Below are 22,228 nucleotides of genomic sequence, written 5' to 3' on the forward strand. Positions count from 1 at the left end.
GTACGAGTTCTACATTTGTCTGTACCAGTCTATAGTCAAGTTTCAGTCTGTCCCTAATAAGATTACCATATTCCTGTACATAGCTATGAAGATAAAGGTATAGACACTTTTGTCCAGTATCAGAGATATATGTGAGAATAAGAATAACGTACCAATACCAAAGGAACTTCAGATTGTCAATTGTAAATAGCATCCAGAACCAAGTTAAGTAATTCGTATACTTGTTATTATTTTAATGTTTAAAGTTGGTCACTGTCAATCTGCTACTCTAAGCGTGCAAGTGGCATTTCTATCGTCTGACCTAACGGCAGAAGATAAACACGCCACAATAAGACCTCGAGACATATTGCTGACACTCGCCTACTTCGTTAGAGCGACAAGTCAAATAATCTGATGGTGTGTGTGCTGAAGGTCTTACAGTACGCACACCACTATATATATATATATATATATATATATATATATATATATATATATATATATATATATATAATATATATATGTGTGTGTGTGTGTGTGTGTGTGTGTGTGTGTGTGTTTGAAACTGCAACCTCATTTGGGTCTACGCTTTCACTCCCTGCAGCCTTTGAGCTCTGCTTACCTTACGTTTTGGTTAAGTTTTCCCATATCACGACGTATCAATTATGTTTTGGTGTTGCGACTTTTTTCCAACGCTCATCTTTCTTGACCGTGTTCGATAAACTTTCCAGCCTCATCGTAATTGTGTCCGGCCAGGTGTGCAGATAATTTTGACAAGTAGGTAGTCAGTAACGGCGACATGGCATGGTGTGGCGTGGTGTTGCAGAGCGAGTACGGGGAGTCGGTGTGGGAGCAGGCCTGCGAGGTGGCGGGCTGCCGCTTCCGGGTGTTCAACACGCACCACCTCTACCCGGACAGCCTGATCGGGGACCTGGCTTCCGCCTGCGCCCAGGTCGTCGGCAACGGTGCCACCGTCGAGGGCTTCATGATGTTCTTCGGCCGCTGCTTCGTCCGATACTTCAGCTACTTCGGGTGAGAACCTCTTTTAGTATTCTGACTGGCTTGATGCGGACCGACATAAATCGTCTCTTCGTTTCAGTGTAGCATCTACAACAGACGTCCTCGATTATTTACTGTATGTACGCCATATGATCAAAAGTGAACCGTGAATTTACTTTCAAAATCTTTTCTTAAAGAATTTACTTTATTTACTAGCGACTCATCAAGAACATTAACACATTTAACCACACTAGGTGAGCGTGGAGGCAGTTGCCAGGGAGTAACTGATGAAAATGAAATTACCTTTAACAAACTGGAATTTTATTCATAAAAACCTTTTCAAAAACAGATTTACAATTTACAAGCAGAAAAGCTCCCTCGGAATATCAAGTTACAATTTTATTTAGAGGCAGACAGAACAATATTGACAGTATGAGCCTTCGGGCTGAGAAGCTTGCCGCTCCCTTTCAACACGGCCGTAGTCACGACCGCTCACAACAACCTCTGAAAGACTACACTGGTGCAAATCTGCAACACACCAGGTTACTTTAAGGGGGGGTAGGACGTCAGACGAGCCGACTTGGAGCAGGAGAGGCACCACAGGACATTTTAATTTCCACAGTCTATAATTTTACAAATAAATTCATAAAACTTTGTCAGCATGACCAGGAAGGATTCAAAATTCACACTCATAGCAGTGGACGTTCGAAAACATAACGAAGTAATTTTTTTTTACATGTAAAATTTCATCATTCTTTTCACTTACTAATGGCAGCATTTGTTGCTATAGGTACGCTTTTCTTCATAAGTAAGAGAGATGGTTCGATGAATTTTGCACAGTACACAAACCATACTTAAAGGTGTATGAAACTCTAGAATTTTCCAAATATAATAAAAACTGTGGAAAAATTGAGGTAAATAACTACAAAATTTGTGTTTTTTCTAAACATGAAGTTTAAAATACAACAGATCATTCCTTTTTTTATAAATTAAATAAATTATAGAGTTTCATACACCTGTAGGTATGGTATGTATGCTGTGCAAAATTCATCGAAGAATCTCTGTAACTTATGAAGAAAGTGTACCTTTAGCAACAAATGCAGCCATTAGTAAGTGAAAAAATGATGAAATTCCACACGTAAAAAAAATTATTTTGTTATGTTTTTGAACTTCCACTGCAATCAGTGTGAATCCCGAATTCTTCGTGGCGATGCTGACAAAGTTTTATGAATTTATTTGTAAAAGTATAGACACTGGAAATTAAAATGTCCTGTGATGCCCCTCCTGCTCCAAGTCGGCCCGTTTGACGTCCTACCCCCCTTAAACTAAAAATTTTAACAACTCTCACAAACACATTAACTATGCACTCCGTAAGAGGGATGGAAATGGTACAAACACTCACACTAAGAAATTATTTGCCACCGAAAGTGCAATTTGTTTTTAAGAGGACTCTTACGGTCAAAGGGCGGCAACTTTATAAAAATGACTATTTAAATAAAACCCATGAAATTCAATCTTACATAAAGTGTACAACAAGCTCTACATTACACATATACCGGCTCGCAAGATGATAGGCAAGATAAAAACATATTTCATTAATTCGGCCGTTACACTTCAAGGAATAAATTCGTTAACACCGAATCGGACAACCATGACAGAGGCAGCTATTAACGTACGGCAGACCGACAGACAGACAGACACACATACACTAACTGCCTAACAAATCCGGACGAGAGACAGACGAGCAAGCTGGGGACTAGAGATTGACCAAGAAAAGAAGTAGAATTTAATAAGCGAATGAAACAACATATCACGAATCACTTAACTTCTACTAAACTGCGATGTCTGGCGCAGACCTGGCGCAGCACCCCCAAAACGCTCTCCCGAAGCGTCCGCTGCCAGCTGCCCCCACACCGACGCAGGAAGGCGCACCGATCTCCCGTCTCACGGCGTCGCAGCTCGCGCCGGCCAGACCGGTGTCGTGGGTTGACTCCTGCTGCTCTCGTGTCGGCCGCGAAGCCACTACGCCTCGCTATACGGCGCGGCCCACTGGACTGACGTGGCGCCCTCACATGCGCCGACGCTCAAGACGGACAAGTCATCCTGTGTCCCAATGCGCGACCGACCAACCCATCGATCCAAATGACCATTGCCTGAACAAACTCGAGCAGACTGGCGGCCTAACACATACTAGTACTCCGAACGACAGACAGACACTGACTGCCCCACACTGACCCGGCTCACCAACTGACCAACTGCCGAGCTCATAGCGCCCCTTAAATGCACGTGAACAGGCAACTTTTCCCTTTTCCCACCAGAGGGAGACACCAAAGCTGCGGTTGCCACAGCGGCGCCACCGCCAGAAACGGAGGGCGACTGCTTTACACTACGACTACGGGCTGCGGCGTAGTCTTCAAAATACACTCCTGGAAATTGAAATAAGAACATCGTGAATTCATTGTCCCAGGAAGGGGAAACTTTATTGACACATTCCTGGGGTCAGATACATCACATGATCACACTGACAGAACCACAGGCACATAGACACTGGCAACAGAGCATGCACAATGTCGGCACTAGTACAGTGTATATCCACCTTTCGCAGCAATGCAGGCTGCTATTCTCCCATGGAGACGATCGTAGAGATGCTGGATGTAGTCCTATGGAACGGCTTGCCATGCCATTTCCACCTGGCGCCTCAGTTGGACCAGCGTTCGTGCTGGACGTGCAGACCGCGTGAGACGACGTTTCATCCAGTCCCAAACATGCTCAATGGGGGACAGATCCGGAGATCTTGCTGGCCAGGGTAGTTGACTTACACCTTCTAGAGCACGTTGGGTGGCACGGGATACATGCGGACGTGCATTGTCCTGTTGGAACAGCAAGTTCCCTTGCAGGTCTAGGAATGGTAGAACGATGGGTTCGATGACGGTTTGGATGTACCGTGCACTATTCAGTGTCCCCTCGACGATCACCAGTGGTGTACGGCCAGTGTAGGAGATCGCTCACCACACCGTGATGCCGGGTGTTGGCCCTGTGTGCCTCGGTCGTATGCAGTCCTGATTGTGGCGCTCACCTGCACGGCGCCAAACACGCATACGACCATCATTGGCACCAAGGCAGAAGCGACTCTCATCGCTGAAGACGACACGTCTCCATTCGTCCCTCCATTCACGCCTGTCGCGACACCACTGGAGGCGGGCTGCACGATGTTGGGGCGTGAGCGGAAGACGGCTTAACGGTGTGCGGGACCGTAGCCCAGCTTCATGGAGACGGTTGCGAATGGTCCTCGCCGATACTCCAGGAGCAACAGTGTCCCTAATTTGCTGGGAAGTGGCGGTGCGGTCCCCTACGGCACTGCGTAGGATCCTAAGGTCTTGGCGTGCATCCGTGCGTCGCTGCGGTCCGGTTCCAGGTCGACGGGCACGTGCACCTTCCGCCGACCACTGGCGACAACATCGATGTACTGTGGAGACCTCACGCCCCACGTGTTGAGCAATTCGGCGGTACGTCCACCCGGCCTGCTGCATGCCCACTATACGCCCTCGCTCAAAGTCCGTCAACTGCACATACGGTTCACGTCCACGCTGTCGCGGCATGCTGCCAGTGTTAAAGACTGCGATGGAGCTCCGTATGCCACGGCAAACTGGCTGACACTGACGGCGGCGGTGTCAAATGCTGCGCAGCTAGCGCCATTCGACGGCCAACACCGCGGTTCCTGGTGTGTCCGCTGTGCTGTGCGTGTGATCATTGGTTGTACAGCCCTATCGCAGTGTCCGGAGCAAGTATGGTGGGTCTGACACACCGGTGTCAATGTGTTCTTTTTTCCATTTCCAGGAGTGTAGCAAATTTTACCACGGCTCAAAAAGTATGCGCACATCTCTCTGTAATGCGGAATTGGCCACTAAATGTCACGAGAGGCCACCACTATAAAAGGAGGCGGGGAATATTGTGTTGTCAGTGGAATAACAGCTGCAGCAGAATGGGTCAGTCAGGACCGCTTAATGACTTCGAACGTGGATTAGTCATTTAATGTCACCTGTGTAACAGATCCATTGGGGACATTTCAAGTCTTCCATAGCTGCCCAACTCTACCGTTGTTGATGTGACTGCGAAGAAACAACCACAGCTAAACCGAGACCAGACTGGCCTCATGTATTGACGGATAGGGAACGTCGAGCACTGCTGAGGGCAGCTGTAGAAAATCGCCTGAAATCAGCGTAAGGAGGCATTCGCGAGTCCCAAAGTGCTACGAGCAGTGCAGCTTTCACAGTGACTGTGCACAGACAGTTAACGAGAAAGGGGCACAGTGGTAGAGCAGGTCCTCGTGAGCCACAAGTTTCTGTAGTGAATGCTAAATGATGCTTGAAGTCGAGTGAAGAGCGACGCAGCTGGGCAGTGGAAGACGGGAAGCGATTTGGACTGATGAACTGCGCTGTGCTCTGGGGCAAACTGATAGAACAGTTTGGCTTTGGCGAATGATTGTATCGGAATGACAGTACATTCTGTCATAATGCAGCATCTGTGACATTCGGGAGGACGACGGTTCAATCCCGCGTCCGGCCATCCTGATTTAGGTTTTCCGTGATTTCCCTAAATCACTCCAGGCAAATGCCGGGATGGTTCCTCTGAAAGGGCACGGCCGACTTCCTTCCCAATCCTTCCCTAACCCGATGAGACCGATGACCACGCTGTCTGGTCTCCTTCCCCAAACCAACCAACAAGCATCTGTGATCCAATGATTTGTAGACAATAACATTTCTGAAATTGACTGGGCTGCCCAGAGTCCTTGCCTGAATCCAGTGGATCACCTTTTGGATGGGTTAGAACGTTGAAATCTCTCCCGATCCCCGGCGCTAAAATCGCTATCTTGCCTGTTTCCGCCACTTGAGCAGGTATGGTCTGCCATTCCTCCACAGAAAATCAGACACCTCACTGTAGGTGTGCCCAAAAGAGTTGAAGCTCTCATAAAAGCGAAGAGTGGACACACCCGATTTTAATGTCCACCAATAAGTTTGTAGGCACACTTGATCAGATAGTGTATTTCAATCTCTTTCTTCTCTTTCAGAATGCCTAATTATTACTCCTACCCTATAATTTACCTGTTTACCTGTTTGTCATAACTATATCGTGATGGGTGTATGAAACACTGCCCTTTCCCTCCTCCCCCCTTAAAAATACTGAAATATTAAAATCTATTTTAAAATTTGTAATTTTTGCATACAAATTGTCGTATTACTCTAAAGCATGTAACTGTAAAACCTGCCGAAGTGGCTATTCCTTTCGCGCATGTAGACGTGTTTGGATACGGAGAATTACAGTCAGCCAATAGAGTCTTGATGTGTACCTTCCGTTTCCTATCCTTATGTTGATAACGCAACGGAAATCTTACGTCAGCGCTGGCTGCATGTGCATTTAGAAATAACTAACGACCTGCCTAGGCTTCACTAAGTATATGCGACCTGATGACTTGTCTGGTATGGCTGTAATAAACAGTACACACAAACGTTCCTCGTGAATCAGTCTATTAGTGAAAACCGTATCAAAATCCCAGTTCCTGCAGTTTCTGAGACTGGCTGTCATATACAGACGGAAAAACGAGATGGGGAATTTGATTTAGTAATACGTATAGACTTTATTCTAGTTTTATTATTAAATTATATGGGCGATTTTTCGGACGTGGCCTCTGAAATAATTCAACAACTGCACTTGAAACATTTCTGACCGGACCGGGACTCAAAACCAGATTTTCCGCTTTTCGCGAATGGTCACACTGACCGCCTCGGCCATCTGAACAAGCTCCCCGTCCGACGCAAATTCCGAAGTGCTGCTCACCACGGGGTCAAATGTAAGTGTAACAACAATGGTGAATGGAGTCATAACATCAGAGGCGAGCAGAAAATGGGAATCTGAGGCGGTCATGAAGCGTATCCATATGGCAAGAGCGGTCAAAGCGACGTCCAAGTCATACAGATGTTTTATTATTGCTTAGATATGTACTTGGTAGATATTATAGGTCCCACTATGTGTCACACTATTTCCTTTGTTTATTTATCCACAGTCTGATGACCACTGGCTGATTAAAATTGGTAATTGGATTTTCATATGCTTTCTTTATTTTTGTCGCACGAAACTAAAGGAATGCTTCCTCATTGTATATATATATATATATATATATATATATATATATATATATATATATATATATATATATATATATACATATATATTCCATTCTGTCTAACCTAGAAGTATTCTTCCAACGTACGTGTAACACAGACGTGATGGCCAACGTAACCATGTCACGTACTTCGGGAACAGCGCCTGGTGACGAACCTGTCGCTTAGCAGAAGTGATTATAAAAACCTGTGTTGAAGAGAAAACGATCGAACTAGGACCAAAACCAAAACATTTTATAACACCTGACAGTTATTTTTATGAAGAAGTTGAAAGCTGGCTGTTACATTCGCACCTTTCACTATTTAATCAGCAAATTTCAGTGTTCACTTACTTGTATTTCGTTATATTAGTTAACGCTTGTCTTCTGCAAATATACACTGAAGCGCCAAAGAAACTGGTATAGGCACGCTTACTCAGATACACAGACATGTAATCAGGGAAAAATGTGCACTGCGGTCGGAACGCCTATATAAGACAACCAGTGTTGATCGGTTACTGCTGCTACAGTGACAGGTTATCAACATTTAAGTCAGTTTTAACAACGTATTATCGTCGGCGCACGAGCGATGCTACACAGCGTCTCCAAGGTAGCGATGAAGTGGGGATTTTCCCGTACGACCATTTCACGAGTGTACCGTGAATATCAGGAATCCGGTAAAACACAAAATCTCCGACATCGATGCTACCGGAAAAGATCCTGCAAGAACGGGACCAACGACGACTGAAGAGAATCGTTCAGCATGACAGAAGTGCAACCCTTCCGAAAATTGCTGCAGATTTCAATCCTGTGCCATCAAGACGTGTCAGCGTGCGAACCATTGAACGAAACATCATCGATATGGGCTTTCGGGGCCGTGATGACCGCACGAGAAGTTACCCATAGTCTGGACCCGCCAATACTGACATTGGACTGTTGATGACTGGAAACATGTTGCCTGATCGACGACTCTCATTTCAAATTGTATCGAGCGGATGGACTGGTAAAGGTATGGAGACAACCTCATGAATCTATGACCCTGCAAGTCAACAAGGGACTGCACAAGTTGGTGGAGGCTTTGTAATGGTATGGGGCGTGTGCATTTGAAGTGATATAGGACCCCCGATAGTCTAGATACGTGGTGACGCGTACGTAAGCATCCTGTCGGATCACCTGCATCCATTCATGTCCATTGTACATTCCGACCGACTTGGGCAATTCCAGCAGGACAATGCGACACCCCACAAGTCCAGAATTGCAACAGAGTGGCTTCAGGAACACTCAGAAGAGTTTAAACACTTCCGCTGACCACCAAACTTCCCAGACATTAACATTATTGAGCGTTACTGGGATGCCTTGCAACGTGCTGTTCTGAAGAGATCTACACCCCCTCGTATCTTACGAATTTATGGACAGCCCTGCAGGATTCATGGTGTCAGTTGCCTACAGCACTACTTCAGACATTAGTCGAGTCCATGCCACGTTGTGTTGCGGGGGCCCTACACGATATTAGGTACGTGTAGTAGTTTCTTTGGGTCTTCAGTGTACAATTCTGTACCTAATTATCGATTGTGAAAAGCGTAGTTGCTCTTTGGGTTCTGCTTACGAGACGTTCAAGAAGTATTCTTTGAGTTCCGGCTGGACTGACCTATGAGCTCACATTGCTTCGCTACGAATTTTGGGTCGTAGGCTTGAGGTGGAACTCTGCGTTCTGACGAGCGTGGCGGATGGTATTGTTTTACAGTCTGATAGAATAGTTGCCTGTTTGGAACTTTGCAGTGTGGTAAGACGTACCAAGGCTACTTTTTCCCCACAAGATACGAGAGGCTGCGAATTTACAGACACAGTGAAAACCCGTTGTAGCTGGGCGCAGATGTGTTGCGCATTGTCTCTAGTACTGTATGAACAAACAGTCACCCACCAAGTGTGAAGCGTGTGCTGTTATTCTATTTCTTCATGCTTATGGATTCCACCTTATCTCATGCAGCCCATGTGACGTAGCTGTCATGCATGTCAGCAGGACTTTTGAAGCAGTACGTGCATACGTTCATGGAAGGAAGCGAGTGTCAATCAATGATCTTGTTCAGCGTGTGAATCAGGCGATTCGAGAGAGTTGCGTACGGAGGGAAATTCAGAACAAGAGAAGAGGAATATTATCGCCCTTTGTCCTTCTCCACGACAATGCTTGGCCACACACTGCAGCTGCACGAAGACGCTCCTGCAGCGATTTCGATGTGGAGTGTTTTATCACACACTATACAGCTCGGACTTGGCTACCTGTGATTTTCATTGCTTCGCTCACATGAACCACTGGCTATGAGGACAGCATTTTGGCACAGACAACGAGCTGCGGACCAGAGTAGAGAATTGGTGGAAAGCAGAGGCGGCTGCCTTCTTTGTCGATGGTATAGGAAAGATGGTACCGCGGTACGACAAAAGAGTAACTTAAGTCGCAGCTGTGACTATGTAGAGAAGTATCTGGAAGGTCTAGCTAATGGTGCGAATGCAACATTTTTGTGTTTCACCGTGGTTTCTATTTCGCAACCGATCGGATCATGAAAAAAGTGGCCATCATACTATGACGGTGTGCAGCACGAGCGCGTTTGTCGTGTGAGTTTCCTATTCGTTTGCGGAAATCGTGTAGTTCATGTGTAATTACAAAATTTAAGGTAGACAATTTCACTGACGCTTTTGTGGCTTGTAATCGTGTCTCCCAAGTGGTGTTCTGTTCTTTGTGCTTTTGTGAGGACACTAGGTTTCGGTACTTGGTACATAATCCGTTCTTAATTCATCCGAACGGTAGAACATTAAATCTCTTCATACTCTCTATCAAAGAACCTTTGTCAAAGCTTCAGGACTCATATAGATTTTTCTTCGATTTTATCATGTTTTCCAACGCTGTGTGCCTTTTGGTTTCTGAACATTAACGTTACACGTTTGTTAGCGTGGCTTAACTACTCTTGGAGACAACTACACTACTGGCCATTAAAATTGCTACAACACGAAGATGACGTGCTACAGACGCAAAATTTCACCGACAGCAAGAACATGCTGTGATATGCAAATGATTAGCTTTCCAGAGCATTCACACAAGGTTGGCGCCGGTGGCGGCACCTACAACGTGCTGACAAAAGGAAAGTTACCAACCGATTTCTCATACACAAACAGCAGCTGACCGGCGTTGCCTGGTGAAACGTTGTTGTGATGCCTCCTTTAAGGAGGAGAAATGCGTACCATCACGTTTCCGACTTTGATAAAGGTCAGATTGTAGACTATCGCGATTGCGGTTAATCATATCGCGACATTGCTGCTCGCGTTGGTCGAGATCCAATGACTTTTAGCAGAGTATGCAATCGGTGGGTTCAGGAGGGTAATACGGAACGCCGTGCAGGATCCCAACGACCTCGTATCACTAGCTGTCGAGATGACTGGCATCTTATCGGCATGGCTGTAACGGATCGTGCAGCCACGTCTCGATCCCTGAGTCAACAGATGGGGACGTTTACAAGACAACAACCATTTGCACGAACAGTTCGACAACGTTTGCAGCAGCATGGACTATCAGCTCGGAGACCATGACTGCGGTTACCCTTGACGCTGCATCACAGACAGGAGCGCCTGCGATGGTATACTCAATGACGAACCTGGGTGCACGAATGGCAAAACGTAATTTTTTCCGATTAATCCAGGATCTGTTTACAGTATCATGATGGTTGCATCCGCATTTGGCGACATCACGGTGAACGCACATTGGAAGCGTGTATTTGTCATCGCCATACTGGCGTATCACCCGGCGTGATGGTATGGGGTGGCATTGGTTAGGTCACCTAGTGTTCGCATTGACGGCACTTTGAACAGTGGACGTTACATTTCAGATATGTTACGACCCGTGGCTCTGTCCTTCATTCGATCCCTGTGAAACCCTCCGTTTCAGCAGGATGATGCACGACCGCATGTTGCAGGTCATGCACGGGCTTTACTGGAGACGGAAAATGTTCGACTGCTGCCCTAGCCAGCACATTCTCCAGATCTCTCACTAACTGAAAACGTCTGGTCGATGGTGGCCGACCAACTGGCTCGTCACAATACGCCAGTCACTACTCTTGATGCACTGTAGTATCGTATTAAAGCTGCATGGGCAGCTGTACCTGTGCGCGCCATCCAAGCTCTGTTTGACTCAATGCCCGGGCGTATCAAGGCCGTTATTACGGCCAGAGGTGGTTGTTCTCGGTACTGATTTCTCAGGGTCTATGCACCCAAATTGCGTGAAAATGTAATCACATGTCAGTTCTAGGATAATAAATTTGTTCAATGAATACCCGCTTATCATCTGCATTTCTTCTTGGTGTAACAATTTTAATGGCCACTAGTGTATACGCATTTATATTCAAATCAGTTTTTCCACGTCAATCACTTTCCTGTTTAGACGAGTTTGACTTGCACTCAGCAGCCAATGAACGATCATTCGATGCGAAACGTACCACTTGTATTTACCAATTAGTTAGAATTTTTATCTATTTCTCACCGCAATTAATACCAGAAGTAGGGTAAAGCACTGTGAATATTAAACTTTGTGTTTCTATCCATGGTTTTCAACAGTAAAGGTAGGTGTTGTTGATGATGCAGTTGGCAGAGTGGCAGTCCCGTATTCTATATAAAGTGTAGTTATTTGATACAATAATGAACTATCTTAACGAACTAGGCCCACATGCCCATCGCACTGCGCTTGACTCTAAGCCATACATGTTTTCATGTGTGGTGAGATCTTGTGTTACTGTTCCTCAGTTTCACGTAAATTCAGTTTCCTTTTGCTACGCCTTTTGTAAATCGTTGTAAGAAATAATTTATCCTTGCCTAGGTAATATTCTACAATTCTCTGCAGTCAGATTCCGTTTCTAGTTTAATTCATGGGTTTGAACATTATCTTTGGGAGGGCATGATTCAGGACATACCCAGACTCTCTTTCGTAGGTAATTTGTTTCCCAGAACCTAGCAGGAACCTTACAAAATGATGAATTATTTGGTATTAGAGCCTGATCTGGTGCAAGATACCGAAGTTTTATCAATGTTGGGTCACGAAGCTGGAAACTTTATGCATTTCTTCTCGAATCGAGAACCCAAGTCGAGCTCTTTGTCTCAACTAGGCAATCGCACTGCAAAATGGTAGGGTAAATATCCATATGCTATTTCTACGTCTTGAAAAAGGTCCTACAAAACTCACGTAGTGTACCAAAATCTTCTTGAGGGAAGCAAATTGCTAGGTGGACAGCCAGCATACGCATCTGCCTGGCGCACTACCGACGAACGCTCGTGCGTTTCATTGTTTTCAGTATCAGTTATCTAAGAAAGTGCAGTCCATTGGCACATGTGACATTTCATCTCTGTGGTCCAGCAGCAAACGTCGTCTGTAACAATTACGTTCTGTGACTGGCGAGGCTGCATTGTTTCCGCCCCGTGCAGGAGTCCTATATCTACCACATCTATACAACAGCGTCATGCAATCCGATCTAAAAAATTGAAATTTACAAAACTTTCTACAGTCAGTCTCCAGATTGTTTTTCTTTATTTCCACATGACTGGTTTAGGACCATTTGTCGATCTGAAAGTTCCGTTATTCAAAGGTTACTCTGTAAATGTAACAAATGGTCTGAAGATGGGCTGCTGGCCCGAAATCGGTGGAAATAAAGAAATACGATATGAAGACTGAATTTGGACTGTTTTATAGAAGTAACGATCGCGGACAATCCCTCAAGATGTCTAGTTTTGATAAATGAAATTTACATCGGTCCACAAAAGACGTCAAAATGTTAAATATAGTAACACCAGTGTAAAAATAATAAAACGGTAATACACTCCCTGTGTGGTATAAATGCAGCGCTGTTTGTTTGAGGGAAAAATAGATTGACGTTATCATATGAACGTATTAACAAAACGGAAAAAAAATCGATGAGACGGAATTTCTACTTACCACACTTTTTTAGATCATTTTTGTTCCACAAAAGTTTACAAAAGACAAATGTGTTATTCAACAATTGAGATATTAACGAATATTTATGAAATATGGTTTCCATTTTGAATGGTGTATTACATTACAATGCACTTCAATGTGAAGCTTTGAACAACTCTGAGCTCAAGACATAACAAAGTAGTTACTCCTACATACATTTGGGGAGAGATAATGTTTACAATGGCTGACAACGTTAACACCCAATCAGTTCGGCGGACGGCTGTGCAATTGAACAATGTGGTTTATCCTACTAAATGAAAATTTAATCTCTAGAGTACACATGTTGTATTATCCTGGCATCTGCCTAAGACTATTTCATAACCGTTACCTCCATTACAATGAATCAATATTCGCTGCCAATGTCTAACGAGGAGCTGCAGTTCTAGGACAGATAAATAAATAAAAATGACCTCGCCGTATGTACTCAGGAAATGTTTCACTGAAATCTTGGTTCCTGTACTTCTCCAAACTCCTCATCCCCTGCTCCTCAAAAGTACACAGTACACAATATCAGCCAACTTCATTCCCACTGCTTTATTAAATTTTAAACTGTGGTTCCCATGTATAAGTTGTCTAGAAATTAGTTCATTAATACGAGAAACGAAATAAAACTACTTACAGCAAAGCCTTTCGTAGGTCTACTACATAGCAAGTAACAAAATCTCCGATAAAAACCAATAAATGCTATATAAAGCTTTCGGTGAAAAAAAATCATTTTAGATCGTTTTCGTTAATACAGCACAAAACTGTTTCGCAGCAGAAATAAGCGTATTATGTACCAGAGTAGACCTCTACATTCATTTCCCTTTTAAACAAAAGCCTAAGTGCTTGACGGCGTTCCAGAGTTTCGGTATGCCAAAATTTCGCTCACTTTTAAATTACTGACTTCCGTCAACCACACTAGATGATATAGACACGAGTCATCGTATGAGCTATGTACGTAGAAGCAATAAGTCGTACAGTAGCTAATAAGCTGAACTGAGACATACGCTATGTGATCAAAAGTACGCGGACACCTATTAGCGGACATTAATATTGGGTTTATCCACACTTCATCTTTACGACGAACTTCGTCAGGCACACGATCAATGAGGTGTTTCATTGTCTGCGGAGGAATGGCAGCCCATTCATTCTCTAGAGCTGAAACCGGAGAAGAGGGAATTGACACCCTGAATCCTGCAGGGCTGTCCATAAATCCGTAAGAGTAAGTGGAGGTCTCTTCTGAACAGCACGTTGCAAGGCATCCCAGATATGCCTAATAATGTTCATGTCTGGGGAGTGTGGTGGCCAGTGGAAGTATTTAAATTCAGCAGAGTGTTCCTGCAGCAACTATGTAGCAATTCTGGACGTTTGGGGTGTCGCATTTTGTAGCTGGAATTTCCCAAGTCCATCGGAATGCACAATGCTCATGATCAATGCAGGTGATGAGACAGGATGCTTATGTACGTGTCATCTCTCAGAGTGGTATCTAGACGTATCAGGGGTCCCATATCACTCCAAATGCACACGCCCCACACCATTACAGAGCCTCCACCAGCCTGAAAAGTTCCCTGCTGACATGAGGGGGCCATGGATTCATGAGGTTGTCTACATACCCGTATACGTCCAGTTACTCGGGACAATTCGAAACGAGACTCTTCCGACCAGCCAACATGTTTCTAGTCATCAACAGTTCAATGTCGATGCTGATGGGCGCAGGCGAGGCGTAAAGCTTTGTGTCGTGCAGTCATAAAGAGCACATGAGTGGACCTTCGTACCCGAAAGTCCACACTGATGATGTTTCGTTGAAAGGTTCGCACGCTGCACTTGTTGATGGCCCAGCATTGAAATCTGCAGCGATTTGCGGCAGGGTTGCACTTCTGTCAGGTTGAACGATTCTCTTCTTTCGTAGTTGGTCCCGTTGTTTTAGGTTCTTTTTCTGGCCGCAGCCATGTCGGAGATGTGATTTTTTAATGTATGCGTGATATTCATGGTACACGCGTGAATTGGTCGTACGGGAAAACCCCCACTTCATCGCTACATCGGAGATGCTGTGTCCCATCGCTCGTGCGCCGATGTAACACCACGTTCAAATCCACGTAACTTTTGATAACCTGCCGTTGTATCAGACAGTTTTTGTCGTATATAGTCGTATTCTGCCTGTTTACATATCTCTGTACTTGAAAACGCATGCGTAAACCGGTTTCTTTGGCGCTTCAGTGTAGATAGACCAGTAACGAATTCGGAGACGTTATGCTAGCGCAACGTCAGATCGGCAAACGCAATACGAAACCGAAAGAGAAATGTTCGGGGAAATTAAATGGGAATACCTGGAGGAAAGACGACGTAGTTGTCGCGGCACCAAGTTGCACAAATTTAGTAAAACTGTCCTCGAAGAAGACTGTGCTGCCATTTAGCTGCCACTATCGCATATCTCGCGTCGGAGTCATGACAATGAGATAGAGTAGGGGAGGTGCAGAAGCATGTAGACACTTTTCCCTCACTTAATGCACAATTACAACGGAACGTAAAATAGAGAATATTGGTATGAAACACCCTCCACTATACGTTGCCCAGTAGCTTGCGGAGGCTGAGTGTATAGGTACTGGACAAAAACATGGAAACATTGCGAGAAGTGCATGCTTGAAAATCAATACAGATGCTAGTAACTCTAAACATAATGACATAATGACATTTCTAGACTCTGAGAAGCTCATCTGCAGAAACGAGCACGGTTTTAGGAAACAGCGGTCATGCGAGACACAGCTGGCCCTCTTTGTGCATGATATACAACAGGCTTTAGATACCGGCTCCAGGGTTGATGCCATATTTCTCGACTTTCGAAAGGCGTTCAACTCAGTTCCACACTGTCGCTTGCTACAAAAAGTGCGCGCTTACGGTCTATCCAATGGCATATGCGGTTGGATAGACAGGGAGCAGTATGTCGTCCTGAACGGCGTAACTTCAACAGAAACAAGAGTAACTTCAGGTGTGCTCCAGAGCAGCGTAATAGGTCCGCTGCTTTTTACGATTTACGTAAACGATCTGGTTGATGGTATTGACAGCGGCCTTAGACTGTTTGTCGATGATGCTGTAGTCTACAGAAAAGTAGTATCACACGAAAGTTGTGAACAAATCAATGAAGATTTGCAGAAAATAAATGCGTGGTGTAATGACTGGCAGTTATCTCTCAATATTAGTAAGTGTAACCTACTGAGTATAACAAGGCGAAAATCCCCATTAATGTATGAGTACAAAATAAATGATCAGTCTTTGGAAGTGGTAACATCAGTCAAGTATCTGGGTGTAACCATTCGAAATGATCTCAAATGGAATGATCAGATTACACAAGTAACGGGTAAGTCGAACTCTAGATTGCGGTTTATTGGTAGAATCCTGAAGCGATACAGTCCTTCAACAAAGGAAATAGCTTACAATACGTTAGTTCGTCCAGTCTTAGAGTATTGTTCATCTGTATGGGACCGTTACCAGTTGGGTCTGATTCAAGAGATTGACAAGGTTCAAAGAAGAGCGGCAAGATTCTTCACTGGTACATTTAGCCATCGCGAGAGCGTTACAAATCTCATAGAAAGTTTGAAGTGGGACACACTTGAAGATAGACGACGCGCTAAACAGAAGGGTCTGCTCACTAAATTCCGAAATCCAATCTTCACCGAGGATGTAGAGTATATATTATTGCCACCAACTTTCAAATCGCGTAATGATCATCATTCAAAGATAAGGGAAATAAGAGCTCGTACTGAGGCGTTCAGACAGTCGTTTTTCCCTCACGCGATCCGTGAGTGGAACAGAGGGGGCGGGGGGGGGGGGGGGGGCGGGAGGGGAAATAAGCCCTTGGCGCGTATTGTGCCCTCCGCCACACACCGCTCCGCTTGGTGGCTAGCGGAGTATAGATGCAGATGTAGATGTAGATTGCGCTGTAGTATTTGATACCGAACGGCACCTGTACAAAGTGTCAGGCGTGGTGTGATCAGTGTTCCGGCGTAACGAAAAGTGCCGGCACGAAGATGAAGAACGCGAGAGCAGAGGAGGCTGAGAGACATCAGCCAATAGTTCGCTGACAAGGACCGCACCACGACAGGAGCGCCCTCTAGCCGAGGAGGATATGAGCGCCGCTGCTGTCAGCCTCGGCCGGACAGTATAAGACGGACAGGAGTAGGCCAGGATTAGAAGAGAGCACCAGTAGAACTGTTACTTGTGATCCATATCGATCACTTGCATGGTAACTGTATATAGTGAAGGACCTTGATTATTTGCATGTCGCCAGTTGCTTGCCACCCAAAGTTAAGTATTGGCAATCTACTTTATTGTAATAATAACCATTAACGTGATTTGCTTGAATTGTTGTATAGCTATTCGAGAAAGCATCATCCATAGATACCCTATGAGAGACGAGTGGGCAGGACCTCACAATCAGTATTCTGTGTTGTTGCGAGTGCGTTATATCGAAGCTAGGTGAATCTCAGGTGGACAAGATGGTGTTCGCAAGATGGGTGCTTCCGTAACCAAGGTGGTGTTTGTGTTTAAATTGTCGATAATACATATTTTGAAAAATGTGAAAATTAGTTTTCAGTGATAATAGCAGAGGGCATGTGCGGTGCAATTAACTATATTGGTCGACTACAATTCAAGTGCACCAGCGGAATTTTCTGTCTTGTGGCCGTTAGTGTTTTGGTTACCTGCCCTGGCCACTGACGTAAATTCAGGCAATGTTTGTTTTGGGTGAAGTTAACAATATTACCGTATTTCAAATTCAAGTGTATCAGCAGAATCTTCTGCCTTGTGGCCGTTAGTGTTCCGGTTATCTGCCCTGGCCACTAACGTAATTTCAGGCAGCGTCCTTTCCTCACCTGTTGTCGTTGCCCAACATGGTGTGTAGTTTGACAGTTAATAAATATTTCATTGTGGTTAATCACGTTCTTAACTTTTTGTGTTTGAGTTCTCATGTACCGATTGGTGGCAAGCAAGTCGTTTTGTCGGTCGGTCCGTGGCTGTCCCCTGGTTGGGTTCCGACGAATCAAGTGTAGTTGGGCTCACCTCCTGTTGGTTGGTTGGTTGGTTGGTTTTGGGGAAGGAGACCAGACAGCGAGGTCATCCGTCTCATCGGTTTAGGGAAGGACGGGGAAGGAAGTCGGCCGTGCCCTTTGACAGGAACCATCCCGGCATTTGCCTGGAGTGATTTAGGGAAATCACGGAAAACCTAAATCAGGATGGCCGGACGCGGGATTGAACCGTCGTCCTCCCGAATGGGAGTCCAGTGTCTAACCACTGCGCCACCTCGATCGGTCACCTCCTGTCTCACGTAAATGAACGAGGGCAGACCGACCTCCCTGGAGGCTTCTGAGTGCCGTTTTCTTTATTGTCCTCCTCACCGCTGTTTAATTATGTTTCTAATTTATCATAACCAATGATTTTAAAAAATTCTTGCTTCTACTGGACTTTATGTATTTATTGAATTTTGGAAAATCAATTGTTGGCCTGCAACCACTTAAATCCTTATTCTTAAAAACAAAAAAAAAAAAAAACATTACGGATTTCTGCCTTTGAAGGATTATGGTAATTTATTTTAAAATCTTGAAAATTTTATTGTGGGCCTTCAGCCGTTTGTATTGCATCTTGTTTATGTTTTGTCTATTTTATTTTATTTCCAATTTTAACTGCATGTTTTTACCACTGAGATTTATCTTGTTGCTTTAAGATTTCTTGTTTGGAGGCCTTCAGCCGTGAAATAATTGCCTTTTTGAAACTCTTAGTTCTAAATGTTCGGCTATGTGCCGTTTTGGTTTAAAGGTGTTATTAAATTACAATAAATTACAATTTTGAGTGAACCTGACCGACACCTTATTTGGCACTTTCCACAATCCTAATCACCTGTTCTTCCCAGCGGGTTTAGCGGGCGTTTGGTGCTGAAAGAGGCACTGTAAGGAACATTTATACCGCATAAAAGGAAAGCAGAAAAACATCCTCTATGTCACAACAAAGAAAAAATTGTGTTGTAAATTTTGAAATTTGTGGTAAGGTCTTACGGGACCAAACTGCTGAGGTCATCGGTCCCTAAGCCTACATACTACTTAAACTAACTTACGCTATGGACAACACCCACACCCACGCCTGAGGGAGGACTCAAACCTCCGACGGGGGGAACCTCACGGACCGTGACAAGCCGCCTTAAACCGCGCGGCTACCCTGCTCGGCAAATGCGTGGAGAGATCGTTGCAGATGAAGAGCATTTTGACGGAAAATAAGAGGACGAGAGCCGCAAAAGTCACTGCAGAACTAAACGTCACACTCGCGAACTTCCTCAGCATGAAAAGAACAGGAAGGGAGGTCCATAAGCATTGAACTGCAGGGCGACATGGAATTCCAAAGCCACTCATCACTGATTCAAATGGCCGGCCGGAGTGGCTCAGTGGTTCTAGGCGTTTCAGTCTGGAACCGGGCGACCGCTTCGGTCGCAGGGTCGAATCCTGCCTCGGGCATGGATGTGTGTGATGTCCATAGGTTAGTTAGGTTTAAGTAGTTCTAAGTTCTCGGGAACTGATTACGTCAGAAGTTAAGTCCCATAGTGCTCAGAGCCATTTGAATTGATGCAAATGCTCGTGACAGGAAAATGTGGTGTTGGAGCCGTAAAACCTGTACTCTAAAGCAAAGGAAGAATGTCATTTGGGTACATGACTATTGTTTCGCGATGTTTCAATTTTCGGGCCGAATTTACGTTCCAAGAGTGAAACATGGCTGGGGTTCGGTGATGATCTGAACAGTCGCATCGTGGTATTCCATGAGCCATATGGTTGCAATGTGCTTTACTGCTAAGGATTATGTGGCCATTTTGGCTGATCGATCCCATCCCATGGTACATTGTTCATTCCCCAATATCGATGCAGGGTTTCACGATGACAGGGCCTCTATTCACGTAGCTCGCATCGTTCATGATTAGTTTTGTGAGCACGAGGATGAACTGTCGCATTTCCCCTGGCCAACACAGTCACAAGATTTCAGCATTATTGACCGTTTATTGTCGACTTCAGAGAGAATGGTGTATGATCGCTATCCATCTCTAACATTGTGATCTGAACTTGTCACTGTTCGCAGAATGGTTATGAGTGTTCTGAAAACCATACGGGACCTGCATTTATCTATTCCGAGACGGCTGGAAGCTGTTTTGAATGCCAACGATTTTCTTAAACTGTGGTAGGAATGATAATGTGTTGTGTTTTTAGTGTTTCGATATTTTTGTCCACCACTTCTATGCATACATGATTGTGGGGTCCTGCCCACTAGTCTCTTATAGGGTATCTAAAGGATGCTCCTTTCTCGGATAGCTATACAACAAGTCAAGCAAATCGCATTAATGGTTTTTAATACAATAAAGTAGATTGACAATACTTAAGACAACCATGGAAAATCGATACCGTCACAGTAGTGCGTATACGATGCGATAGCCACCTCGTGTTACAACGTGTTGTCATCGCAGCTGTTCCGGCTGCCAGCACGCTTGATCGTGACTTCGTGACCCGCACCAATAGAGCATTGGGTCTCTCGCGTGTCCCAGAGGGCACCGCCACTCTGTTTCCGGTCACGGACATCCGGAGCAGCTCTCACGGAATGCGGAAGCCATCCTCTTCCCCGGTATCAGGAGGCTGAAGGAGCGCCACGTGGCAAGGCGAAACGCACTGGAGCTGAGATGTCTTTCCGGTCCATTGTCCGAGCTCCTGGGTTTGTTCCCTCGTCGACTATTCCATCTCACTCTCCAAGTCCTTTATCTGGCACAGAACATAGCAGAATAATTTTCAAAAGAACTTTCTACGAAACAGATGTCTTATCTTCTATTACCCTGCTAACGACCCGCTTCGGCTTCGTAAGTGTAGCACTAAGAAGGAACCATTTGAGTCCGAGGTCAAAAGTTCATAGTAAGGCTCATTTGAAAGTGTTGTGTTAACAATTACGACAGCAAAAATATTAGCTGATAATGACGCACCATATGCATCAGGAAGGCGGCAGAAAATGAGAGTCCGACAGGTGCAGAGATGAACCTTCTATGGGATAAATGTAACATTGGCCGTATCCTTCCGTACGAGTCTTAATTTGTCTTAAATTTGTAAGCCTTACTCGAAATGTGCGTTGGCGGCAGTAGAATCTTTCTCCAGACAGCTTCAAACGCCGATTCTCTGAATTTTCAATGGTGTTCCTCGAAAAGAACTTCACCTTCCCTCCAGAGATTCCCATTTGCCTTCCCAAAGTATCTCCGTAATACTTGTGAGCTGGTCGAACCCACCGGTAAAAAAATCTAGCAGCGGGTCTCTGAGTTGCTTTAATGTCTTCCTTTAATCTGATATTGTGGTGATCCCAAACACTAAAGCAGTACGCAGGAGTGGGTCGCTGTACCGTTATAAACTCGGTCTCCTTTGCAGATGAACCACACTTACCTAAAATTATCCAAACAAACGCAAGTCGACAGTTCGCCGTCCCTACTACAATCCTTCATGCTCGTTTCATTTCACGTCCCTTTGCAACGTTACGTCTGGATGTTTAATCCACCCGAGTGTGGCAAGCGTCGCACTACTAATGCTGTATTCGAAAATTACAGGTTTGTTTCTCCTACTCACCTGCATCAACATACATTTTTCTATATTTAGAGTTAGCTGTCATTCATCAAACCAACTACAAATTCTAAATCATCTTGCGTCTTTCTACAGTCATTCAAGGACGACGCCACAGCATTATCGCCAAACAGCCGCAGATTATTTGGCTTGCTATGTATTTTCAAAGACTGGCTTTCTTTATATAAGTACGAAGAGAAAATAATATGAAGGCAACGCCCTCCACAATATCGCCACCTATCGGTTAGAACTTAAATCCTTGTATAATTTTTGGGACCAAGTTCTTAGCTGACGCCTGATGCAGCTTTCCATGCTACTTTATCCTGTGCAAGCTTCTTCATCTCCGAGTACCTACTGCAACCTATATGCTTCTGGATCTGCTTACTGTATTCATCTCTTGGTCTCCCTGTACGATTTTTACCCTCCACGCTTCCCTCCGGTACTAAATTGGTGATACCTTGATGCCTCGGAATGTCCTACCAACCG

The 22,228-nt window shown here is 44.8% G+C and overlaps 1 protein-coding gene across 1 annotated transcript in view; it reads left to right on the top strand.

The window, feature by feature from the left end:
• LOC124795193 (soluble guanylate cyclase 89Db-like) overlaps positions 1 to 22,228 on the top strand; it is a 440,530-nt gene that overhangs the window by 225,323 nt on the left and 192,979 nt on the right. The window contains exon 2 of the mRNA XM_047259097.1: positions 806 to 1,011. Coding sequence (XP_047115053.1) covers positions 806 to 1,011 — 206 coding nt within the window. The remainder of the gene's footprint in view (positions 1 to 805; positions 1,012 to 22,228) is intronic.

Source organism: Schistocerca piceifrons, chromosome 4, assembly GCF_021461385.2.
Source record: "Schistocerca piceifrons isolate TAMUIC-IGC-003096 chromosome 4, iqSchPice1.1, whole genome shotgun sequence".
Taxonomy (NCBI): domain Eukaryota; kingdom Metazoa; phylum Arthropoda; class Insecta; order Orthoptera; family Acrididae; genus Schistocerca; species Schistocerca piceifrons.